Source organism: Balaenoptera borealis (assembly GCF_965194805.1).
Source record: "Balaenoptera borealis genome assembly, chromosome: 5".
NCBI lineage: Eukaryota > Metazoa > Chordata > Mammalia > Artiodactyla > Balaenopteridae > Balaenoptera > Balaenoptera borealis.
In genome coordinates this window covers 918,657-945,462 of record NC_138862.1, presented here as the reverse complement: position 1 = coordinate 945,462, position 26,806 = coordinate 918,657, and the positions used below count along the sequence as shown (strand labels likewise).

The window sequence follows — 26,806 nt, the reverse complement described above, 5'->3', positions numbered from 1 at the left end:
CGTGTCTTTCCCTAGAGCAGAATCTTCCCGTGAGTCACACACGAGATGGTCCACAGGATCCAGGGACAGGTGCTCATGGAACTTACTCTCTGCCCCCTTCCCACGAGAAGGCCCCATGCTGCCAAGACCTGGGCTCGGTGCCCCTGAGCCCTGGGCAAGCTGATTTAAGGCTGGGGCATGTGGTGTCACATCAGGCCCTTCACTGAGGTGCGCCAGTGAGCGGGACTTGTGGGAGGTTTGGGAACAACGGTGCACCCTTTCCAGAGGGACCAGCTTTCCGGGATGACATCAGGCCCAAGGTCTTTCTGGCTCTCAGATAAACAAGTGCTCTGGTCACTTTTAGTCACAAAGTAGCCACTACAGTAATTAAAGTATTCGGACTCATGGGCTTAGTTAAGGCAATGCTAGCTGGTACGGTGGCACAAACATGATATAGTTTTCTTTTTTTCCTGATTCTCGATGATGGGGGGAAACGATTGTTTCAATTTTAGATCCTACTTAAAATAAGGGATAGAAGGAAAGAGGATGAATATCTTCTAAGTTACTGAAGAAGATAACAAACAAAATGTCTAAGACCTAGCTCAGCATTTTTATACCTGAATGTAAGTGAAAATATATTTCATATAAGCCAACAACATTAAATAAGGAAACAGAAAAAAGCCATAAGGGAGAGTTGACAGGTAAGATTAATTATTTAACTACTGATAATAAACGGAAATTATTAAACTCTCCTACTTCAAAATAAGCAGCAATTAAACTGTTCTATTTCAGAACAGAGTTTCTCAGATTGATTTGGGAAATGGAAACAACCACATGACATTTAAGGCAGACAGACCTAAAATAAAGGTTAGAGTTCTTGAATTGTGTGAGGAAACAGACACACACATTGTTGGGGGTGTAGAGCAGTGCTGCAGCACAAGGCTGAATCGTGCCCTCCAAATTCATGTGTTGAAGCCCTAGCCCTCAGTACCTTAGAATGTGACCATATTTGGAGATGGGAGTCTTCGGTGAAGTAATTAAGTTAAAATGAGGTAATTAGGGTGGGCCCTAGCCCAACATGACTGTCATCCTTATAAGAAGAGGAAATTAGGATGCAGACACGTGTATGCACAAGAGAAATGATCGTGGGAGGACACAGAGAAGGCAACCACCTCCACACCAAGGAGAAAGGCCTCAGGGGAAACCAACCCTGCCCAGATCTTGATCTCTCAGACCTCCAGCCTCCAGGACGGCAAGAAAATAAATTTCTGTTGTTTAAGCTGTCCAGCCTGTGGTATTGTGTTGCAGCCACGCAAGCTGACTAATGCAGTATTTATGGAGGGGAACTTGTCAATGTCTAGAAAAGTTTCATTTGCGTTTACCCTTTGATCCCATGGTCCTATTTCTAGGACTCTATCCCAGAGCATCACTGGCAAAAATAGGCATAACCAATAGGTATAGGAAATAGGTATACACATGGGTATTCATTTTAGCACTATGTTAATAGCAAAAGATGGGAAATGATCCATATGTTCATCTATGGGTTGAGTACATTGTGGTTTACTTATACAATGGAGTACTCTGCAACTATAGAAATGGAATGAAGGGTATTTCTGTATTGCAGTTTACAGTCATCTCCAGAATACATTAAGTAAAAAGAAAAGCAGGGTGCAGACTTGTTCATAGTATTCTACCCTTGGAAGGCAGATATGTACATATACAGATGTGTATGTATGTAATGTATTCATTTATATGTTTAACAACAAACAATGGAAGCATTTACCAAACCAGTTTTTTTGGTTACTTATATTGAAAGGGAGGGACCCAAAGTGGACAGAAATGGGAAGATTTTTGTGAATGAAAATCTTATTATATAATTTTGACAATGGCATCATGTAAAGGTTTTTGGATAATCAATAAACATCTAAATCAAGAAAGTATGAGAAAGCCACTCCTAAATATTGAAATTATATGGAAATTAATTAGTTTAAATATATAAATGTATGTCAAGTTGGTGATATAACCAAATAGGAAAAGATTACTTCAAGTAACTTCATAACATGGCCGTTTTAACTCTATATTCCAAGTGGAATATTCTCTAAGGGAAAAAAAATAGTTCCATAGATTAATTGTTAGTAACAACGTTATTACTGTTATTTTTAAACTGTTATGTATATTTGGGTAAACCCTTTCAATGTGTCTCCATCCTATGCTCTTTTCTGGATTTTCTGTTTGTTTTTTGTTTTTTATGCTCACCTTTTTCTTTCTTCCTCTCTGTCCTGCATTTTGTACCTTTTCTGTTGATGCTTTTCAGGGTCACTGCCCTGGACTTCTACTGTGTTCAGTCTCCTGGTAGCTCCACACAGTGATTTTTTTCTTTCATATTTTGTAATTTTCAGTTTTAGAATGCATTTTTTTCTTTAACTTTTCATTCTTTGTTGAGATACTCCATGTCCCTTTTGTCTACCTTTTCCTCTATTTTCTATCACAGAATCATCACAGCTATTTTGAGGTCTTTGTCTGCCAACATTAATGTTTGGATCACGCCCAGATCCTGTTGATTGTTTCGTGGCTCACTGTGAGTCTGGGAATTCTCTTCTGTGTGCTGAGCATCACGGATGAAGTGCTGCAGGGCTCCCACGGGTTCCCACTTTGTTCCGGCAGGGAATGAAGTGGTCAGTGGTCCCCTTGTTCCTCTCAAGACTCGAGTTTCGGCTTTGTTAGGGCAGGTCTATTTCCATTTTGCCAGAGTCCCCGTCACCTACGTGCAACTGCTGCGGAAAGCTTGGTCTTCTCACTGGGGTCCCTTCACTCCAGCGCCCCACACTGGCTCCTGCTGAGCTGAGCTGTCAGTGTGACCCCCACTTCCCAGTTAGTTTTGACCACCCCACCCTTGCCCACAGTCCCAGATTCTCATTTTATGCAGACACAGGGTTCACCAAAGACCCAAGGGGGATTTCACACAGGTTTTGGGTGCTCCTTCTTAGTCCCTATCTACAGTCTCTGCACCCCACTTGGAAAACACCCCCAGGGACAAGCAGGATGAGTGTGGGTCTCACCTCCAGCCTCTACCTTCCCCAAGGATCATGGGCTTCTGCTTGTCATCAAGCTCTTACCACGGGTTCCTGCCTGAGGCTAGGTCAACACCAGTGACTGCATCATGGCCCCATCCTAAATGCCACAACTTGTGTCTTGAAGGATCAAGCAAGTCAGCAATCAGGTTGATGCTATTGGAAAGCAAGAGTTGTCGTGTAACAAAAAAAGATGTGTTTGTTGAGGGGTTTTGTCATGCATGGTGTTGAATTTTGTCAAACGATTTTTCCTGCATCTATTGAAATTTTAACTTTCTGCTAGATCCTTTTAAGATGGTGAATTATATTGACAGATTTTGCAAATATTTTGCAAAATAATTTTGCATTCCTGCTGTAAATCCTAGTTCTTCATGATTCTTGAATTTTTCTTGCTAATATATTTGTGAGGAGTTTACATCTATGGTCATAAGAGATATTGGTGTGCCATTTTCATTTTTCTCACATCTTTGTCAGATTTTAAAATCAGAGTTATGCTTGCTTTGTATGATGCCTTTGGAATTACTTCCTCTTCCTCTATTTTTCTGAAGCAGTTTGTGTGAGGTTGGCGTTATCACTTCTTTACATGTTTGGCAGAATTTCCCAGTGTTTAGAGTCTTCTTGGTGGGAAGGTATTTGACAACAAATTCAACTTTTTCAATATTTACAGGGGTATTCAAATTCCTTTCTTAGTTTGTGTCAGTTTTGGAAGTTGTGGTTTTTGAAATTGTCCAGTTCATCTAAGTTGTATATATGTTGGCTTGAAGTAGTTCATCATAATAATCCCACATTATTGTTTTGACATCTGTAGGATCTGTAGTGGTGGCTTATCTTCATATCTCTTGTTTGTTTTCTCTCCTTTTCTCTTTAAGCGTTTTCCAGTTTGAAGATTACTAACTTTATTTCATTTTTCTTTATTGTTTGTCTATGTTTTCATTAATTTCCATTCATATTTATTATTTCCCGCTGTATTCATTTCCTATGGCTGCCTTAAAATATTACCACAAACTTAATGACGTAAAACAACACAAATTTTTTATCTTAGAATTAGTTCTGTAGAGCAGAATTCCAGCACAGGTCTCACTGAGCTAACGTCAGGTGTGGCAGACCTGTGTTCCTTTCTGGAGTCTCGGGGAGAATGCATTTCCTTGCTTTTTCCAGTTTCTGGAGGCCTCCCTCTCTTCCCTCCCACCTGCAACACTGCATCTCTCTCTGACCCTTCCTCCCTCATCACTTTTCTCTCTAATGCAGTCAGAGAGGCTCCCCACTTTAAAGAACTCTGTGGTTGTATTGGGTCCACCTGGATCATCCAGGGAAGTCTCCCTGTTTCAAGGCCTGTAACCTTAATCCCATCTACAGAATCCCTTTGCCAAAAGAGGTCACATTCACAGTTTCAGGGACTCAGATGTGGGCATCTTTGGGGTGGGGGCAGGGGTTATTCTGCTGCCACACCTACATTCCACCTACTTTGGCTTTAGTTTACATTACTTCTAGCTTCTTAACGTAGAAACCATTTGTCTTTTCTAATTTAAGCATTTAGTCCTGAAATTTCCTTCTCAGTACTACTTTAGCTGTGTTCCACACATTTTGGTATGTTGTATTTTCTTTTTCATTCAGTTCATTGTATATTTTAAATTTCACTTGAGGTTTCCTCTTTGTCCATGGATTATTCAGAAGTGTGTTAATTTCCAAATGTTTAGAGACATTTCTGTTATCTTTCTGTTATTGATCTCTCATTTGATTTAATTATAATCAGAGAATAAATGCACTGTGTGATTTGAATTCTTTTCAATTTGTTGAGATTAGTTTTATGGCCCAGGATATGGACTGTCTAGGTGAATGTTCCCTGGGTGCTTGGAAAGAATGTGTGTCCTGCTGTTGTTGAGTAGACAGTTCTACAAATGTCAACCACCTCATCTGGGGGCTGGTGTTAAGTTCTTCTATATTGTTGGTGGTTTTCTGTCTAGTTGTTCTACCAGCTGTTGAGAGAGGGGGTCTTAAAGTCTCCAAATGTAACCGTGGATCTGTCTATTTTTCCTTTAGTTCTACCAGTTTTTACTTCATGAGTTTTGTGGCTTTGTTGTTTGATGCATGCATATTTAGGATTGCTCACTTTTTGATGGAGAGACTTTTTTATCATTATGTAATGACCTTCTTTGTCCCTGATTGTTTTCCTTGCTCTGAAGTCTGCTGTGTCTGGTGTTAATGTAATCATTCCTGATTTTTAAAAAATAATATTTGCTTGGACAGCATATAGTTGGGTCATTTTTTTCATTAATACATTCTGCCAATCCCTGTCTTTTAATTGGGTGTTTAGACCATTTATATCATAATGTAATAATTATTGCCATGTTAGGGCTGATGGCTGTCATTTTATTGTTTGTTTTGTGTTTGTTCTCTCTGTTTTTTAAAATTATTTATTTATTTGTTTGTTTGTTTATTTATTTATTTATTTTGGCCGTGCCTGGTCTTAGTTGTGTTGCGGCATGCGGACTTCTTAGTTGCGGCATGCAGAGTCTTAGTTGCAGTATGCATGCAGGATCTAGTTCCCCGACCAGGGATTGAACCCTGGCCCGCTGCATTGGGAGCGCAGAGTCTTACCCACTGGACCACCAGCGAAGTCCCTCTCTCTGGTTTTTGTTTTTCTGTTTACTCATCCTACCTCCTTTGGATTACTTGCCCATTTTTTTTTAGAATTTCATTTTGATTCATCTACAACGTTTTTGAGTGTATCTCTTTGTACAGATTTTTTTAAAGTGGCAGTGTCTGCAGGCTGAGCAAGGAGCTGAACAGCAATGGGGCAGAGGTGTGGCGGTGGGGCAGTCACATCTTTTTGCCTTGTGGTCCAGCCCTGGTACCCCGCTTGCTGAAACAGCGAGCCCTCAGCCTGCAGGACAGAGAGCAGGCCTCCTGTCCTGTGTTCACCAAGGCCCGTGGCTGAGGAGTGGAGGTGGGGTGCTGTGCCCTTCCAGTGCCCCAGGCTCTGGCTGGGCCCAGCGTGTTTTGCCTGCATCTTTGTGGAAAACATTTTCACAAAAGCATTTTGAAAAGGGCAGTTTATTAGAATGTTAGTAATGGTACCAAGAAACACTGACAGTAAGCAGTTTGCATGGTAATTAAGATATGTTTTCTTTCCTTGTTGAATTTATGTAGAAATGAGCTGGAACGTGGTAACGGGAGCACCGATGTTGGTACTGCACTTCCCCCTTTCAGAGCACGTTCTCGTCCTTGCCTCGTAGGCTCCTCCCCACAGACCTCCCTGGAGGACTCTGGGTGGAACCACACCTTTTCCAGACACGGCAGTGCTGCTCCTGGGGCCTCAGCTAGTGAAGGTTGGTGCTGGGACCGTGACCCCGGCCTGGGGTGGCAGGGCCTCACTTCCTCCTCGCCCTTTGATGCTTTCTGGAACGTTCCAGGAAGTGCAGGGGTGTCTGCACCTGGCACATTCAAACTGACTCACGCGCAGAGCGTTTGCAGAAAGCTGTGTCTGGAGAAAGGTTTCTGTGGCTCAGAGAAGCTTGAAAACCACCCGCCGTCTCGAAGAGACTGTTGTGTGAGCAGGAGTGCCTGGGAGCGCTGGAGACGGGTGTGTGGTCGCCTCCTGGGGCGGGCACAGGGGGCCATGCAGGGGGCCTGGGACCGTGAGGACTGAAGATGAGCCTGTGGCCTGGGTGGCCGCGTGGTGATCAGGCCGACGCCCCGAGTGGAGTGAGCTGGGAGCCAGGCAGCGGGACCCTTGGAGCACTGGGTCAGCACAGCCTCCAGGTGGGCCGGGCTGCTGCCCAGCGAGCTGTGTTTGAACCCTGCCTTGGACAGCTGAGCACAGAAGTCAGCAGCTGGAAAGCATGGATGACAAAGAGGGACGAATCGCGAGTGAGGAAGGCAGACGTAACCGGGGACCCAGGGGGACTTGAGGTCCGGCCCCGATGACCTGCGAACATGGGCTCCCGCGCTGACCTTCAGCTTCTCCCTGATGCGTCAGGAGCTGCATGGGGCAGCGGGGCTGCCCGGGGCCTGTGCGCTTGGCTGCCTGTGGAGCTGCACGCTCTGGGGGCCTGTCCACCCCTGTTAACGTAATTTCCGGCACTGTGGCTGAGTGGGGAGGGAGTGCTCTTGAAGCCGAGGGTGAGGCCTTCCCGATGAGTGTCCTGGCTGGGCACTGGGTCCTGAGAGGCTCCCGCATGCTGGCCAAGGCTGCTGGACCAAGAAGCATCAGGCATGGCCTCCACCTGCCAGGAGTATGCAGCAGGAGGACGGGCTTGGACACTGTCCTGCTGGGAAGAGCCGCAGAACCACCCATTAACCAGCTAACCGGCTGTTCTCCACTGGAGATCTGGGCGTGACAGGTTTAGTCCAGGCTGCCAATCTAAAACACTTCCAACATCCTCACCCCTCCTCGGGACAGGCTGTGCAATGGTGGAATCAGCTCTCGCACCAGTTGGAGTCCTGGGATGACCTGGAAGGCCCATCACCGAGCTCTTGCTGCCCTTGCCCTCTTCAGCCCCACCCCCACCCCAGGGCCTTTGCACGTGCCCTGTGGGCTGGGCGCTCTGCTCCCTCATGTGTTTCAGGTCCTTATTCAAAAGTCACCACAGTGGGCCTTCCCTGCCCCTTTGTGAGGCCCACCCCCACCCTGTCCTGAGCGCCCTCCCGGCTGTGCTTAGCACTGGTCACTGCCCAGCGCCCTGTTTGGCCTATCTTTTTCTTGCCTGTCATCTGTCTTGTCCACTCAAACACAGCCTCGTTGAGGTGGGCGTTCAGGTCCTGTCCAGCACTGTTTCTAGGGGGGTGGGGGGTTGGGGGTATGGGGGAGTGTTCACGTCAACTCAGGTGAGACTCACAGTGACCAGGGACTTTGTTTTCTGAAAGGAGTGAAAAGCTGTGGGATCTCCCAGAGATTTAACCCTGCAGGAGGGGGTTCCCTCCCCGTCCCACTGAGCTACCTGCCCCGGGAGAAGGTGCGTGTGGATCACGCCTCCCCCTACACCGGGGGGCCGGGTCAGAAGAGAAGGACGCTGCTTGTTGTCAGGGTGCTTGGGGAGGCCGCGTAGCGGGGAGTTAGAGTAGGTTCGGCCCGTGTTTCTGGAAGGGTAGGTGAGAGACGCTTTCGGTTGTGAGGGCCTTGCGGTCTTTAGCATCCAGTCAACTCTGCCATTGTAGTGGACATGGCTTCGAACCGAAACCCTCGGGGGCAGGTTTGGTCTGTTTTTGTGAATCCTTCAGAGAAGGATTTTGAAGAACTGGGATTTGGCCAGTAGAGCTCTGCTGCCTCCTAGTGGCGGTAATTTTGCTGGATCAAGTCACACCCTTTCATCTCCGGGGCCGCCGTCCAGTGAAGGAGAGACTGAGGCTTCTAGAATACCCAGATGGGAAGCGCGTTTTCCACCCCGGTTGAGTTCAGGAGGTTCTGTTGACCAACATCCTCCCGGCCTCCTTGGAGAGGCCCGCGTAGGCGCGTCGAGACCGGCTCCAGAGCGGGGCTGAGGGTCTGCAAACGTGGGATGTTAACGGAGGGCGGGAGCGGCTGCCCATCCTCGCCTCCACCTGCAGCCTCCCCGCCTGCCTATGGCCGTCGTCCTCTCGTGCTTCAGGTATCTGGCCTCTCCAGGGAGAGCGGGCGAGCCGTGAGGACACAGGCGGCAGTGCAGGGAATGGCCCTGGAGGGGACGCGGGGGGGTCCAGGGCTGCTGTGGCCGCTACCCTCCCAGAGCTCCTTAGCCCACCGGGCTGGTCAGGTGTGAAGGATAGGACGCCTGGTCCAACACACCTGCGGCCTGGCGGGACCGTAGGGCATGTGCACAGGCTTCAGGTGAAGGGCAGGTGGGAGCTCGGGAGGGGAGCGGGTGGAGGCCAGCCTGGGCTGCGTACGTCTGGCCCACTCGGTGACCTTAGGCTTCCCGTCCAGGGGGCTTGGGCTGACGTCAGCAGGAGAAGGGGCTTCAGGCCACTGGAAGGGGGACCCTGTGACTCGAGGGGCAGCGCCCTCAGTGCAAGGCAGTGGGCGGTGAGGCCACTGCACAGCAAGGCACAGTGATACACCTCCTCACCCCTCGGCCTGTGCCTCCTGGAAAAATTCACTGGCAGCGTTGACCTGAAGTCAGATGCCTGTTACAGAAAGCCGGCCTGAGTGGGCAGCGCCCAGGGATGGGCAGAGGCAGAGGGCTGCACCCGCACCCCCTCCTGCCACCCGCAGGCCTTTAGGCCAGGGGCGTGTCTTAGAGCCAGTGAAGCAGGGTGGAGAAGGGGCCACACGAACCTGGCACAGGGCCTCTGGCTGGGAGGCAGGCACGTGACCTTTGCCGAGGATGGCGGCCAGCCTGCCCCGTCCCCAGTGGGATCGAGGACCAACTGGCCTGTGGCCAGGCACGGGCTCCCCTCCCCAGGCTGGCCCACAGCCTAGCCTGCCGTGGGCATCACTCCCGGGCCCAGCCTGTCCCGGGGGCAGTGCTCATGGGCATTTGGGCCCCTCCCCTCCTGGCAGGGGAGCAGGCGGGGGCAGACCTTCCCCGCCAGCCCCGCCCCGTCCGACCACGGAGCTCGCTCTGCAGCAGGGCCCCGGGTCCCACCCGGTAGTCCCCGGCCGCAGTGTGGGAGCCGTGGTCCCTGACCAACGCCGGACAGGGGGCTGTGTGCAGCCAGTAGCATTGTCAGGAAAGCTGGCGCCCTGCCGTCCACACTGCTGCGATTGCAACTTGGCACTCACTGAGTCACCTATACTTACCTATTGGCAGGTCACAATTTACGGGTGTTGCTGTTTCTCAAAGTAATAAAAGTAAAAATATCGTCGTTAACCGAAGTGGCCAAATTATGGGAGGATTGGTGAAATATGAGGGATTAGTCTGATGCCATTAAAAGGGTTTTGGAGAGGGTATTTAAGAACGTGGGAAAATGTTCAGTACATAAATTCTGGTGCTTCTGCACCGACGGCTTTCTCAGAAGGCCATGTCCTGTGAGGGTGGCAGCCCCAGGGTGCCACGACAGGGTGCCTTAAACCCCCACCCGTCTCACCGGCTACCGACGAGGGTTCTGGCAGCACCTCTGGTTGTCACAGAGCTTGCACACATCTTAGTCACACGTTGCCAGCGTCTTATTTTATCATGAAAAAGTCCTTTACATATTGTTTTCTGAAGTATATACTGCAAATATTTTCTCAGATGATTTGCCCTTGTATTTGTTGATAATAGCTTTTTGAAAAAAAGGCTTTAGAACAATTTTAGATTGGCAGAAATGTTTTAAAAAGACAGCACAGAGATTTCCACCCACCCTGCACTTAGTTTCCTGTTATTAACACCTATGTCAGTGTGGTACACTGGTTACAATTAAGGAGCCAATATTGATACATTATCACCAAACTAAAGTCCATTCTATATTCAGATTTCCTCAGTTTTTCCCTAATGTCTTTTTTCTGTCCTAGAATACATTGAATTGCCTTGTCTCTTTAGGCTGTTTTTGGCTGTGATACTTTCTTAGACATTCCTTGTTTTTGATGATCTTGACAGTTTTGAGGAGGGTGGGTCAGAGAATTTATAGAATGTCTGTCTATTGGGATTTGTCTGATGTTTTTCTCATGACTGGACTGGGGTTATGGGTTTTTGGAAGAGCACAGAGGGGAAGGGCCCTTCTCATCACGTCCCGTCCAGGGGTCCAGGGTCCGTGCCGTCTCATGACCTACACTGTGGACACTGACCTTGGTCACCTGGCCCAGGTGTGTCTGTCACTCTCTCCACTGCGAAGTCACTCTTTGTCCCCTTCCCCACACTGTCCTCTGTGGTAGGAAATCGCCATGTGAAGCCCACACCTAAAGAGTGAAATAAGAATATAGTTTTACTCTTGAAATTGTGCTAGAATCTATATTGGTGTAGTGTGTGAGGTTAGATCAGTCTAATCTTTTACTTTTTGGTCTAACACTAATTGTGCTAGCACCTTTGTTAAACCACATCTCAGTTCCCCAAGGGTCCTAATGTCACGGCGTCTTCCAGTGCCTTACGTGCCCATCCTCTGACTGGGTCCATCCATCTCACCGCATGGCTGTACCAGGAGCACATATTCTCAGTGAGTGTCTTTTAAAATTGGCTCTTTATTCTTTTAAGTGACCTTTCACCCACTCTGTGAGGGTTCATGCAGGTCCAGCTGGGTTTGGGTTGGAATTGTGATGAGTCTTCACTGTGGAAATGCGGCCACTTAACCCCAGGCCCCTGGCCCTTCCTTCTAGAGGATTTCTCTGCCCCTCATCTGCTGCACCCACGGGCTTGGGGCCCTGTCCTGTGATCCGCCAGACCTCCCCAGAGGAGTGCAGCCGCTGCCTGCCTGCGGCCCGGGCTGGATGCGCTCGGAGTGCCAAGTGCTCCCGGCAGCGATGGGCTGGAAGCAGCGTCTAAACCCACAGCTGAGGGGGGCTGGGGGGTTCTTACCATGTGTTTCTAGATCTCTTGGCATGGGTTTTTCTCAGAGGAGTCCATTTTGAAGCTGAACAGCTGTATAACTTCTGGCATCTCAAGTTTGAATTTCCCCCACCCCGAGACACCTTTGTCCGCACACATCCAGCGCAGGAAGGGGGCTGGCAAGATGAGTTTGGGGTTCGAGGCGGAGCCAGATGTCCTTTCTAGCTCCCATTGATGACGTGTCTTTGAGGTGAAACCCTGCTCAGGACTGAGACAGCAAGTCGACCCTCCAGCCCCCAGAGGTGGCCAGGCTGGGGCCCTGCAGGGGCCGTGGGCCCAGGAGTGGACAGCATGCAAATAAATGCATGGTTAGGTCCCATCCAAAAATACTGCTTCATTTTGCATTTTTCCTCAGTTGGATTGCTGCCTGCAGATTGAAATTTCCTTTCCACCAAAAAGGACCACCTTTGCGGTACCCGCTGCCCGGGTGCTCTCTGCCCTGAGGACTGGCAGGAGGTGGCGGGAGGTCTGGTCTCTGTGAGCAGCCACGGCAGGCCTGTGTGCACCTGCAGCCGCGTGCACGGGGGTCTCCACGAGCGACCAGAGCAGGTAACGCGCTACGTGTGGTCCAGAGTCTCGGGTGACGTCTGACCACGTCGGTGAGCAGTGGGGCCTCATCAGGCACAACCAAGTGGAACAACTGTTCTTCACCAACTGCACACTTAGGAGTTTTCTGCAGCCCGGAGTGCTGTGTGCCTGTCTGCTCCCCGCCCTGGGCTCCTGCCCCGGAGCTTGTTCTTGTTTCTAAGGCTGCGCCCACGTCGCCATCGCTCGCCCTCACCGTGCCCGTCAGCGGCCGGCACCACCCACCCGAGGCTCAGCAGGTTTCCGAGTGTGAACGCCTCTCGATTTGTCCTATGCCTTTGGTTGATTTCCAGCCTCCTAATGGTTATTTTGGACGGTTTTGTCTAGTTTTGTGATTGCTTTTGGGGGACAGCATTCACCAAGCTCCTCGTTCCACCTTCTTGCAGCCCATCCCCCTCATTATTTCTCTAGAATATTTTAGACAGTTCCAAGGATCACTGCACTGAACTGCAAATTAGTCTACAGAGCATCAGGGAGCTTGAAACATTCAGAGTCTTGCTGAATTTTTCGGATCTCTTGTTCCCTTATTCTTGTACAATCTTGCCATCCTCTAGGAGGACCGTAGGGCACTAAGCCAAATCATACCAGAAAGAACAGCTTTCAGAGGCACATCCAGTTCTTAAACTCGATCATGGAAGCAGAGGGTCACCCTGACGTCATGGCCACATGCCCTGTAATGAGATTTTTCAAATCAGGTTTGCTGATTCCCAGCAGCGCGTGCCGAGTGGGCCTGGGGTCGTGCGGGAAACTCTGCCTCCACAACGGAGAGCTGTCGCCCTCTGTGCTGCTTTGTCTTCAAGGCATGTGGCGGGAGGGGAGATCCCTGAGGGGGCATCCGCAGCAAGGACAGTTCCTGTGAAGAATCCAGGGTCCGGGCCCCACACTGGTTTCCTGCTTCGTCATCTCCCATCCACCTTCTTTTCTGCTCCGTCTGTCACTTCTGCAGGAACACAGGTGACCCTGTGTGTGTGTCAGGTGCCTCAAGAAAACAGCACAGGACCTTTTAACAGAAAATGTGTAACTGAAGGTAGGAAAAGAAAAAACAACGAGGATGAGACAAGTCCAGGGAGCGTCAGTCATAGCCATAAACCTGAGTGGGTGAACTTGGCTATTGAGAGATACACGCACAGGGACGGGTTCACACAGCAGTGTGGACGGCCATGAAAGCAGCTTTCATTACGTGCCTAGGAGCACAGGCCGGCCGCAGGGACAGAAAGCCTGTCAGCAGACCTCTGCTCCTGGGGAGACGGAGCAGATGCCCTTTCCCTACCCCGGTGGGGGCCGCGCAGGGCCCGGGTTGAGCTGCAGAAACAAATGATCCTCAAATCGTATAAATGCACAGTTTATTTTTCATTCTCTTGGGTCGGCTGTGGCTCTTTCTGTGTTGACTTCACCCCCTTCCCAGGCTAATGGAGCAAATTCTCTCTGGAACATTCCGGAATGATGGCAGGGGGAGGAGAGAACACGGAGAACGCTGCTCTGGCCGTGCAGCTTCTTCCCAGAGGAGCACTAGGTGGCCAGGCCTGACCTCAGCGCTGGGCGAGGCTAGTCCCCCGGGGGACAGGCGGGGCGTGTCCAGCAGAACAAATAGCACACAGACGTCTGCTGCCCTCCTGTCCCCTGCCCAGGAGAGACGGCCGGAGCCCACCCGCCACCAGCGCAGGCACAGGCCTCATGGCCAGGCTCTCAAGCCCGTTTCTCGGCCAGCTCCGAGCTGCCCCCTCTTCCTCTGGACACCTAAGGACGGAGGGACTGCTGACTGTCCAGCTGCCGCACATCCATGGGTGGGCGCAGCTTGCGGCGACTCGGACAGGTCCCTTTCGATGGAGCGGGAGCAGGAGGCGCCTGGCGCCCCGCACCCCACAGATGTGAGGGCCCGACGCGCGACCTCCTCGCCAGGCCCCACTTCCGGCCCTGGGGTCCCTCCCGGCCCGCTGTCCCGCGTTCTCTCTGCGCCTCCCCACACCTCTGTCCTCTAGGGCGGGGTCTGGATTTCTGTATCAGACCAGATGGTAAATACCTGGGCACTGTGGGCTCCGCGAGGCCTGTGTCCATCGCCCAGCTCCTCCATCGCAGCGCGAAAGCAGCCCCAGACGGTACGCACGCTCGTGGGCACGGCCGGGTGCCGGTAGGACTTCCTTTACGAAACCAGACGGTTGTCTGGGCTGGGTTTCTGTAGTGTGCAGACCCTGTTCAGAGGTCCCTGCGCTCCTGGGTTGGGTGGGTGTCCTGGCCTGCGCCTGCCCCTCCCGTGGCCCCTTGGCCAAGACAGTGCCCACAGAACTTCACTTGGTGGAGTGCTGGCAGCCGCAGCCCTGGTTCCTCCTGGGCACCCCTCTCTCCAGACGGACCTGCTGCAGCCGTCCGTAGGGGGCTCCAGCCTCAGGCCTCCCCACTTCCCAGCTGGAAATGTCACTCAGCAGTTTGGATGGAGGAAGCGGTGGCCTGGGTGTGTCCCCCCAGAATTCATGGGTTGAATCCCTGTCCCCCACCACGACTGAATTTGGATGCGGGGCCTTTAAGGAAGTTCAATGAGGTCATAAGTGTGGGGTTGTAACCCGATAGGGCTGTGTCCTGATAAGAAGAGGAAGGGACACCAGGAGTGAGCCCCCAAGAGGAAAGGCCACGGGAGGACCCAGGGAGAAGACGCTGTCTGCACACCAAGGAGAGAGACCGCAGGAGGGACCGGCCCTGCAACACCTGACCTCAGACCTGCCACCTCCCAAGCCGACTGAGGGTGTGCTGGCCGCCTCCTTAATCAGATTCTTGTCATTAAGTTGAATTTAAACAAGTGTTTGTCACCCAAAGACATTCTCAGTCTTACCCTCTACTGACTGCTGTGGTCCTCAGAGCATGACCCGTGGAGCCCTAGGGGTCCCCGAGACCCTTGCAAGGGACCTGCAGTGTCAAAAATGACTATTTCCATAGTGCTGGTTGCGCCTTTCCCCTCTCACTGAGTGCTGCTTGAGCTGGGGTGGTTCTGCTGCTGGGGCCTGAGCCCCTGGAGGCTCTGCCAGTGGCCCCTGCGTTCTCAGCCAGACTCACCCAACCACGTCCTCTCGGGGCAGCGTGCTTACTCCTTGTATCCGATAGATCCCGAGCCTCGAGCGCCACCCTTGCCCCGCCTGTGCACCACGCCGTGCAGGAAGCACGGCCACTTGGGGGGACGCCTGGTGGACAGGTGTCTGGACTTGGGTATTGGACAGGCACTTTCTCAGAAATGATCGGGGTTACATCTGAGGGTTTTGCTGCCAACTATGACCCTTGAGGGCTCAGCAAAGTTAGAATTGTCCAAAATTTTTATCTGCCACTGTCCACTGCTCCCTCCGACCTTAAGACTTTTCTGTGGTGCTTAGTGGTGATACTAACAAGTGTGATTGTTTTTGGTATTGAGTGATAAAATCTGTCCACATTTAGAAGATCTGCATGACTCAGTGAACCAGTTTCCATATGACCAATCATGCTTGGGTAAAAGACAAACAAAGTTTAGGGCAGACCAAGGCTTTTACAGTGTGACAGTGTTCAGAAAGTTCCGTGTGGTTTTTCATGTGGTTTCAGATTGCAGTTTGCAGCTAACCTTTAAGAAATTACCATCGCTGAGTTTAGGCATGGTGATGAGGAAGACCGTGTTCCCGGGTATCTGAGCAGGCCTTTCCCAGCTGCCCGTCTCCCTGAGGCCCGCTGTCTGCACGGACTTCACCCAAAACAAGCAATCACAACAGAGTAAACACAGGAGCAGATAATGAGAATCCAGCTTCTACGAAGCCAGACCCTAAAGAGACTTACAAAAATAGGAAACAAGGCCACACTTCACACTAATTTTTTTGTTTGGGAAAATTTAGTTATTCATGAAGATTTACGTTTGTTAACCTGTGTCAGGTTTCTTATCGTTGTTTTTAAATGAATTAATAGATAAAATATTTAAGGTTGCTCAGTTTCAATGTCCAGTAAGGTGAATGGTGATACACACCCCCCAGAAGGAAAAAAGCACCGTGGTGTCCCCAGTGAGTATAAGGGAGGAAAGAGGTTTAGAGACGGGGAGCTTGAGGGTCGCTCTGGGGGCAGAACAGCTGCACCCCCTGGCCCCAGCCCACTCCCCACTCTCCCCGGATTCTTCTCCGCGGACCTTCCTGAGCTCAGTGTCGGAATAAAGATGTGCTCCTAAGTGCTCCTCCCTCGGGCTCTTGCCTGAAGCTGTAATCTCTTCGCGGAAATTGTCTGCTTCTCTGTGCAGGCGGCACTTGTGCTCGGTACCACGGCGCCTCTGCGGCCTCTGCCCGGTGCACCGCCCTGCGGCCCCGCCCGGCCCCACCGGCAGGTTCTGTAATGGCCAGCGTGGCCCAGCTGCCCTGCAGTCACCGTGAGTCCCGGGTCTCTGTGGCCTGCACAGGCCACGCGTCAGCTGAAGTCACTCTGGCATCTTCCGGATGCTTGTCACCAGGGCAGAGGAGTGTCACCCGGCTCACATCTGGCTGGCAGAGCAAGTACTTGGCCAAGCGTGCCCGGTGGGACTGGGAGCATCTCTGCCCGAGGGCGACGCCGAGGGTGTCGCCGAGTGCACGGCAGACCCTCTGACCTGAGGGCCAGAGCTGTGAGCCCGGAGAGAAGCCCTGCTCCTCTGTCTTTCCTGTCCCTGGACTGTTGGTTTGGGGCCTGCCTGCCTCCTCCGGGCGGCCGCTCTCGGGCCTCGGCTGCAGGGCCACCTGCGTGAGTTTGTTGCCGACCCTGCAGGGTGCGGGCGTCGGCCGGGCTTCGTCCCCATGCCGGGTGAACGCAGCTGGTCTGCGGGCTGCCTGGTGCCCCTCTTTAGTCCCCGGTGGACTCTGGTTCCCCTCCAGGTGTCGGGAGACATGGCCTAGCCCCTTCAATGCTCTGCCCCACCCCCGAGGGAGTGGCGAGTCAGGGCGCTCCGGGGGTCCCGGGCACATCGGGCTGGACCGTGGTGAGAGGGTCTGACCCGTGTCCTGCCCGAGGCACCACTGCTCTCAGTATATTCTTACTCATCCAAAATCTGCGTTGTGCCTCTACTCCAGGCCTGCAACGAGGGGGTGCACAAGTGGAGAGAAGCGCCTTCTGGAAGCCAGTTGCTGGGTGAGGGCTGCCAGGCTGCTGGGGCCAGGGGAGCGGGCTCTGGAGGCCAGGAGTGGTGGCCGAGCTTGTGACATGGGGATGTGGGCGAAGGGCGCCCCGGGTGTGGGGAGCATCGGCTGGGCTTTTCATTCTCTTAACAGGGTCTTTGGCATAGCAGAAGTTGGTAATTTTGATTAAGTCCCGTTTATCAGTTTTTCCTTTCATGGTTCATGCTTTCTGTGTCAAGTCTAAGAACTCTTTGCCTAGCCCCTAGGTCCTGAAGATTCTTCTGTTTTTTTCCTAAAAGTTTTGTAGTTTCTTGCTTTACCCCTGTGTCTGTGACCCATTTTGTGTAAGTATTTGTGTGAGGTGTGAGGCTTAGGGCGAGGGTCCCCTGTCCCAGCACCTTTTGTTGGGAGACCACCTTTCTCAGTGGGACTCCTTTCCCCGCTGTCGGAGAGGAGCCAGGCCTCTGTGCTGGGTCTGCCCCTGGGTTCTCTCTTCTCGTCCTCTGGTGTGTGTACCCCCCGATGCCAACACCACACCCTCTTGAATACCGTAGCTACAAAGTAAGCCTTATTATCAAATCGAGGGATTTTTTCCTGCTTTATTCTTCTCTTTCCATATAAATTTTAGAATAAGCTTGTCTGTGTCTACAAAACCTTGCTGGGACTTTTGCAGGAACTGCGTTGAGCCTGCAGACCGGTTTGGAGAGAGCTGATGTCTTTACTACGTTGAGTCTTCCAATCCGTGGATATAGCGTTGTCTCTCCACTTACTTATGTTTCTTTGATTTATTTCATCAGCATTTTGCATTTTTCAGCAGACAGGGCCTTCATAAGTTTCATTAAGTGTGTACCTAAGTGTTTCATTGTATTTTTGAGTGATTTTAAATCGTTGTTTTAAATTTTGGTTGATATATGTTCACCGTTAGTATACAGAAATGCAGTTACTTTTCGTGTATGACTCATATTCTGCACCATTCTGAACTCACTTATTATTTCTAGGAGTTTTGTTTTGTTTATAGATTCCTCAAGATTTTCTAGGTAGAAAATCGTATCATCTGCAAATAGAGATGATAGTTTTACTTCTTCTTTTTCAGCCTAAATGCCTCTGATTTTTTTCTTGCCTATTGCAGTGGCTGGAACTCCCAGTAACATGTTGGATAAGAGTGGTGAAAGTGGACAGCCGTGCTTGTTCCCAATCTTAGTGGGAAGCATTCATCCTATCACCATGTGTATGATGATAGCTGTAGGTTTTTTATAGATGCTATTTATCAAGTTGACATAATTTCCCTCTATTCTTAACTTGCTGGTATTTTTTATCATGAATTAGGTGTTGAATTTTGTCAAATGCGTTTTAATGCATCAGTTTATATAGTCATATGGCTTTTATGCTTTCGCTTGTTGATATGGTAGATTACACTGATTGATTTTTTTTAACATGGAGCCAGCCTTGCATATCTGGATAAATCCTACTTGGCCATGGTACGTAACTCTCTTACACATTGCTGGATTCATTTGCTAATTTTTTTTAAGACTTTTTTAAATTAATTAATTAATTTATTTTTGGCTTCGTTGGGTCTTTGTTGCTGCCTGTGGGCTTTCTCTAGTTGCGGCAAGTGGGAGCTACTCTTCATTATGGTGCATGGGCTTCTCATTGCAGTGGCTTCTCTTGTTGCGAGCATGGGCTCTAGGCATGTGGGCTTCAGTAGTTGTGGCTCATGGGCTCTAGAGCACAGGCTCAGTAGTTGTGGCACACGGGCTTAGTTGCTCCACGGCATGTGAGATCCTCCCAGACTAGGGCTCAAACCCGTGTCCCCTGCATTGGCAGGTGGATTCTTAACCACTGCGCCACCAGGGAAGTCCCTCATTTGCTAATTTAAAAAAAATATTGAGTCTATTTGTGTGGATGTTCATGAGCGAGACTGGTCTTTTTTTTTTTTTTTCTGTACCGTCTTATCTCCGGTTTTGGTATCAGGGTAGTAGCCTCACAAAATGAGTTGGGAAGTTTTCTATTTTCTATGAGTGTCTAAGGCTTATGTTCATTCTCTTTTAAATGTTTGGTAAAATCCTCCAGTGAAACCATCTGGGCCTGGGGATTTATTTTTTCTGGAGTTTTTATTACAGGTTTTCATGTCTTTAATGGCTATAGGCATATTGAGGTTGTCTTTTTCATTTTGATTGGATTTTGGTAATTTGCTGGTTGTTCAGTTCTCTCATTTCTTTGCTGAGGTTTTTAGAGATTTGCTTTAAGCATGTTCAGACATGCTCATTGCAGCATCTTTGTGATGGCAGCTTTAAAATCCTTGTCAGAGAATTCTAATATCTCTGTCATCTCAGTGTTTGCATTTATTGATTTTCTTTACTCTTTCATGTTGAGATTCTCCTAGTCTCATTTTTGCTATGGCAAGCGATTTTTGTTTGTATCCTGGAAATTTTGGTTGCAATGTTATGATATTCTGGATCTTATAAAAATCTCCTATCTTAGCAGGCCTCTACTGACATGTGTGGGGGAACCTTGTTCACAGTGGGCTGGGGTGGAGGCCCAGGCAGCCCTTGGCTGCCCCGAAGAGCAGAGGGAGGAGCTCCTCGTTCCTGAGGGGTGGGAGCCCCTCTGATGTGGGCACGCGTGTGTGTGCACGCGTCCCCTGTCAGCTTCGCCTGGGGGGCAGTGTTCTCCAGGGGGGCGGGGGGGTGGCTTTTCTTGAGACTTTTTTCCAGTGTTCTTTGGCATTTTTCGGTTGCAGGCTTTTCCAGTGACCAGCCTAGAATAAACAGGAGGGAATCAAAACAAAACACAAAGGTGAACTCACTGTTGTGTTAGCCTTCACACCTCAGGACCCATCCAGGCACTTCTCTCCGCCTTTCCCATTTTTCTTAGGCTTGTTTCATGTTTAACACAGGGTTTTTAGTTGTACTCAGCAGGAATGTAGGGAAAAATGCGTCTGCTTCATTTTGTCCAGAACCAGAAGGCCTGGTGTTCCTTTTAATTACTCCAGTCATCTGTGCCTTCTGGATTATTTTTCTTGATCAGCGTCATCAGAGGGTTGTATATTTTGGGACCTTTTTTGAAGAACCAAATTTTATATTTGTTCATTTTCACAATTGGTTCTTTTTTTGTAACTTCTGATCTATTCTTTTTTATAATTACCTTCTTTCTATTTTCTGTGGATACTTTCTGTTATTTTTCTAACTTCTAAAATTGGATTTTCTATTCACTAGTTTTCTGACTTTATTCCTAGTATAGGCTTTTAAAAGCTGTAAGTTTTCCTGTAAGTTCTATTGTAGCTGAATGCTACAAATTTTGGCATGCAGCACTTTTATTATTGTTGAGGTCTCATGATTTTCTAATTTCATCATGTCATTCCCATCCACTTCTTATTTAGAATCATTTAAAAAGTGTTATGTCCAGGAGAGTTATAGAGTTATCTTTTTGCTAATGATTTCTAATTTAATTGCCCACTGGGTGGAAGGCATGGTCTGTTGATTCCATGTCTTCAAAATTGGTTGAAACTTGCATTATGAGTTAGAACATTGTCAATTTTGGTTTTGTTCTCTGAGAGTTTTAGGAGAATGTACAACCTCTAAATGTCAGGTGCAGCTTTACGCACACACATGATAGTCCACAACTCGCTCCGTGTTCACTGTCCTTGTGTGAACTGTGACGGGGGTGCCATGGCGTCCCCGCCAGTTGGGTGGTTTGTTGGTTTGGCCCTGGGGTCGCTCCTCAGATTAACGCCTCGCGGGCTCTGGGGCATCGAGGCACTTCCTCACCATCATCTCTTGGCTGGATTAGCGGGTAATCTCCTGAATTCTCTCCCGGCTTCCTCTCCTGCCGCTTTTCACCTTCAGCCTGGTTTCCACACCAGCAGCCAGATTGCCGGTGTTAAAATATCGTGATTTATCAAAATCCTCTCACAGCCCTGTTTCCCGCAGGTTCCACCTGCCCCCTCTTCAAGTGGCCTAAAGCCCCCTGCCCGCCTGCCCCCACCCTCTCCTGCCGCCCAGCTTCCCGGCAGGAGGGCTCACAGAGGACGCCCAGTGGAGAGCAGGACAGCCCTGCTCCCGGTCGTCCGATGTCTCCGACCTTCCGGTGAAGCCAGGCCCCACGTGAGGGTGCGGACGGCAGTGGGAGCCGCTCACGCCTGCGTGCACACGCGAGTGTCTGCCTGTGTGCGCATGTGTGTCGTTTGCGGCTCGATGGGCTGCTTTTGTCTGCACTGTGCCTGGGAGGGGATGCGCCGTCCTCGGGCTCTGGTCCTTTGAAACTGATGCGTTGTGGCGGGCTGTTCAGCGAGCCGCTGAAAACCACTGCTCCTGTTGTCACTAAGTGGGTCGCACAGCGAGGGGCGGCCGCAGAGGTGAAGAGGGGAGTCGTGAACCCCACTTTGTCTCCTCCGTCACCCCCCTTTCCAGCACCAGTTGAGTTTTGAAAAGAGAACGGCAGAGCCTTCCCTCCGAGACGGTGCCCGTCGCTCACCTCTCGCTCCACAGGGAGCTCGGTGTCCCGCTGCCTGAAGCGGTGGCCGATGCTGGGAGAAGTGGGTCACTGCGCGAGCGAGTCTGTCACATCACTCTCCGTGTCGCTGGTCTCGTGGCGCTTCTTACCAAACCCAGTGCCACGTCAGGCTGTATGTTTAGTAAACGAGTTCCCTTCAGAGGTTTCTGGGGTGATATAAATTTCAAATGGAATGTCTTTTAGTTCATTAATTTCTGGCTTTCTTGCGCTGTCATCAGAAAGTGCTGTCGTGCTCGTTCTCCTTTATGTGACTTACAGTGAGGGGTACCCCGTCTGCTAGGGCGCCGCGGGCCTCAGGGAGGAGCATGAGGTCTCGTTCTTTCACTTCTCGTCCCCGTAACACTCCTGGGGTGATGTCGGCATTTCTGTCCTGAAGAGTCACCCTTTCCCAAGAGGAAACCTCTGGGTGTCCCTGGGAACAGGAGTACTTGATTGGCGACAACGGTGCCGTGGCACTTGAGGCCCTAATGCTTCCTCACAGACAATTCTAATTGTTACTGCTGTTTCCACCCACTTCCCTGCCCCTCTGACCTGTGGAGCCACTCGGTGCCTGCAGGCCCTGCTCTCCCTGGAACAGGGGGCGAACGGCCGGCTTCCGGGTGGCTTCTTCCCTTAGAGGCTGCGGTGTCAGTGTCTCTGCTTTGCTCCTTATTTACCACATTTTCACCCACTTCCCAGATCCCAGGGTTGTGCTGAAAGCCTTTGTTGGTTCTTCTCGCTCCTCCTGACTTCTTAGTGCTTGTGGGTTTGTGCTGTTTTATTTTGTGAGCGTCATTTCAGTGCAGTTTCTGTAAGGGTGGAGTAAACACATGTTAACTCTGTGATGTTTAATATGAGGTCTCTTCCATTGCCTTTTTTAAAAAAAACTTTTGAGTATTTATTACCTTTGTTCTTTTTAATTGAGTGTAATTCACCTATCATACAATTCATACTTTAGAATTGCATATTTTAGTAGTTTTTAGCATATTCACAAAGGTGTGCAACCATCACCACTGTCTAATCACAGAGCGTTCTCGTCGCCCAAAAGAAACCCCACACCCATCCCGTTACCCTCTCTCCTCAGCCCTAGGAACCGTGGGTCCACTTTCTGTCCCTGTGGGTTGGCCTGTTCTGGACGTTTGCTGTAACTGCGAGCACACAACATGTGGCTTTCTGCGTCTGGCTTCTTTCCCTTCTCATAATGTCTTCAAGGTCCATCCACGTTGCCACGCGGGTCAGTACTTCATCCCCTTCTTTGTGGCCAAATAACATCCCGTTATAAGGATGCGTCACGTTTTGTTTATCCACCATCATCAATTGATGGACGTTGGATTGTTTCCACTTTTTGACAGTTATAAACAACACTGCTGTGAACATCCATGTACAGGTTTTTCTGTGGACGTATATTTTCAATTCTCTTGGGTATATGCCTAGGAGTGGGGTTGCTGGGTCATATAGGAACTCCAGGTTTAACTTGTGGAGGAACTGCCAGCCTGTTTTCCAAAGGGGTTATATCATTTTATATTTCCACCAGCAGTGTATGAAGATTCCAGTTTTTCCATATCCTTGCTGACATTTGTTATTTTCTGTTTCTTATTATTATTATTATCATTTTCATTATTATTACTATTATTGCCATCCTAAGTGGCTCGTTGTGGTTTTGACTTGCATTTTTCTAATGCCAAATGATGTTGAGTTACTTTTCCTGTGCTTATTGGCCATTTCTATATCTTCCTTAGAGAAATGTACATCAAATCCTTCGTATATTTCTTAATTGTTTTTTATTGTTGAGTTGTAGAAGTTTTATATATAGTCTGAATATTAATCCCTTCTTAGGTATCTGATTTGCCGATATTTTCTATTATGTAAGTTGTGTTTTCACCTTCTTATTAGTGCCCTTTGATGCACAAAAGTTCTTAATTTTGATGAAGTCCAGTTCATCTACTTTTTGTTGCTGCCTGTGCTTTTTGGTGTCATATCCATGAAATCATTGCCAAATCCAATGCCATGAAAAATTTTCTTCCAGTGTTTTCTTCAAGATGTTTATAGTTTTAGCTCTTAAGTCTAGGTCTTTGATCTATTTTAAGTTAATTTTTGCATGTGGTGTAAGGTAAGGATTCAAGTGCACTCTTTGGTGTGTGCTATCAGTTTTCCTGGCACTGTATATACAAGACTGTTCTTTTTTTTTATGCAGCAGGTTCTCATTAGTCATCTATTTTATACTTATTAGTGTATATATGTCAATCCCATTCTCCCAATTCATCACACCACCACCACCACTCCCCACTTTCCCCCCTTTGTATCCATACGTTTGTTCTCTACATCTGTAAGACTGTTCTTTTCTAATTGACAAGGAAGCCAAGACAATCCCTTGTTCTTCCATTGTTTCTGATGTGTTCCCACACGTGACCTTCAGCCCTCTCCGATCCTCCAGTCAGTAACACGCTGACCCTTTTCCTGCACCAGTGGAGACACCGTCTGCCCCTGTGAAAGAGGGAGGCTTTTACTCAATGTCACCTTCATGGCATTTCCTTACATTTCGTATTTTCTCATTTATTTCATTTTGAACCTTAACATATTATATGGGTAAGATATTTCAGCTTGAAACAGACTCAGTGATGTTGTTTATTGCCTAAAATGGTTACCTGATTGACATGGAGAAAGACAGAGACATTTAACATGGGCTTCTCATTATTTTTGGTGCTCTGACCTCACAGTTCCAAATGTTGGATGCTGTTGTAAAGAGCCTTTTAAGGCATCCCTGACAGTAACGTGCAGAGGTCGTTACACCTGGACTTGAAAAATAGCAAAGAGGGTATGTTATAAACATCTTGTGCCTGGGGATGAAGTTTCCTGTTTGGGCAACAATGTGAATTCAAAAAGTGAAGAGTCAAGAAACTTAGACCAAGGAGAAAATGATGCACTCTGGAAAAGACTAGGTGGACAGATTGCATGCTGAAATGGAAGGGTTCGAGTGAAATGATGATACCGGCTGTAAAGTAGAAAACCAGCAGTGTGTTTAAGTTAATATATAGTTTCATAACTTTTAAAATCAGTACATATACATATAAATATACTAAATATTACAAGTAGAAAGTTGACTGTTCACTTATGTTCTCAAAAGTGTGTACAGTTTTACCAAGCACTTCTTCTGGACTGCTCATCTGTGCAGTGGAGGCCCCCCTCCGGGCCGCGTAGAGCAGGTCCCAGGATGAGCTCTCACTGGCATTTCATCACATCCCGCGCGTCTCACACCTGAATCTTAAGAAATGCTAGCTGCTCTGTTGAACACAAGAAAGCAGTTCTGTTGAAGCTCAGTCCCGATGCACAAGGTCCTAATTCGTCAGCTCATTTGCCCCTGTGTTTTGTGTTTCAGGTCGGTGGGCTCCACGACCAAAGCCGGTCCTCCCGTGAATCGCCATTTCTGGTTGTGATGCTCTAGGTCACAACGAGTGTGAACACACGCTATCTATGGGCCTGCTCTGACTCGTCCAGCCTGCTTATGGGGGAAGGTGAGTGGCTGTGAAGCGGCCCTTGTCTGCTTGTCTGTTTACCAAGAATGTGTAGCAAAGTCAGACTCACCATGGAACAATGGAATGTGTTTGAAGGGCCCATGCTGTATTTTACCCTCTTTAGTCCGTGATATGGTGTCAGCCAGGAGTAGTGCCAGGAAGTGAAGACGAGCCATGAAAAAGGAAACTTTAAGAAAGGAAGTCGATGCCATAATGTGATCGGGCAGGAACATCATTCCTGATCGGCTCTTGAAAAGGCACGTCTAGAATTTGAAGAAGCAGGTTTAAGCTGAGGCAGAAATGTTTCTCCCTGGCTTTTTCCCTTGAATTTTTGAGGAACGTGGGATGCCTTTGAACTGTGTTCGCCTATGTGTTCCCTGTTTTCAGGCCTCTATGGCCTCATTCCACTAGGTGGGGAATCTGAAGAGCTGGGTCTGCGGTCTGCTTGCTTATTGGGTCTGTGAGGGACACTAGCCACACGCAGCGCCCCGTGCTAGCGCTGCAGGCGGCCTGGCCCTGCTGACCGTCCTGCCGTGTGGGTGTGGGTGCCGGAGCCGGGGTGCACGTGTGCAGGACGGGGTGTGCCGGAGCCGGGGTGCACGTGTGCAGGACGGGGTGTGCCGGAGCCGGGGTGCACGTGTGCAGGACGGGGTGTGCCGGAGCCGGGGTGCGCGTGTGCAGGACGGGGTGTGCCGGAGCCGGGGTGCGCGTGTGCAGGACGGGGTGTGCCGGAGCCGGGGTGCGCGTGTGCAGGACGGGGGGTGCCGGAGCCGGGGTGCGCGTGTGCAGGACGGGATGTGCCGGAGCCGGGGTGCGCGTGTGCAGGACGGGGTGCCGGAGCCTGTGTGTCCTGTGTGCCGCTGTGCACTCCACCCAGCACCCCGAGGTCCGCGTTCTGCCCGCGGCTTCAGGGGTCCTGAGCCTGCAGTACTGACTTTCCCTGGCCTCGGTGTCTCACTGTAAATGGAGGCCTCCAAGGTTCCTTGCTCAGCTCTCATGCCTGGTCCTCTCCAGGCCAGTTCTAGTTTATTCACCCGTGCATTTCAGGTTACAAGGGCATTGCCAAAGGCTGAAGGGTGCATTCTGGGGTGCCTTATTCACGCGGGGCCGCAGAGGTGGCCACTGAGAAACTGTTTCCAGCTGTGGGAGTTACTAATCCGGGTTCACGCCATACACATTGTACAGGTTCTGAGTCAACCTATCTCCCAGGTGGTTGTCAAAGAAACACGTGCATCTTTAAAAGGTCACAAAACTAATAAATAAGGGGTACAGGGCCCCCTGACCGACTTTATGAAATTCTTCTTCATTCTTCTCCACGGCAGCTTTTCTTCTGCCCTATCCAAATGTTGTCTGTCTGGCTTTGTTTTGCTCTTTTAATTGCAGCTCAGCATTTTTAATCCTGTGATGCTTGACCCAATTCCATAAGCCTGCACGCTGTGTTGTTTTGATCTTTGCTTTGTATGGAGGAAGGTTAAAATCATTTCAGCCTCCAGGTGTCTGTTTGCGTGAATGTCAGTGACAGGTCACTTGGAGGCGGCTCTGGTTTTGGGCAGGAGCTGGAAGGAGCGGCTCCTTCCACACGTCTGGCACGTCCCAGGCTGCTGTCAAGAGCGAGGCTGGTTATGTAAACCAGAGCCGTCTGACCGGGCTTC

At 49.7% G+C, this 26,806-nt stretch overlaps 1 protein-coding gene across 18 annotated transcripts in view; it reads left to right on the top strand.

Annotated features, from left to right (window-relative positions):
• The window catches only part of PCBP3 (poly(rC) binding protein 3), a 213,296-nt gene that overhangs the window by 134,467 nt on the left and 52,023 nt on the right, over positions 1-26,806 (top strand). For all 18 annotated transcript variants that reach the window (XM_082392514.1, XM_082392513.1, XM_082392511.1 and 15 more), the window contains one exon: positions 25,019-25,154. In XM_082392514.1, coding sequence (XP_082248640.1) covers positions 25,145-25,154 — 10 coding nt within the window. In that variant the 5' untranslated portion in view covers positions 25,019-25,144. The remainder of the gene's footprint in view (positions 1-25,018; positions 25,155-26,806) is intronic.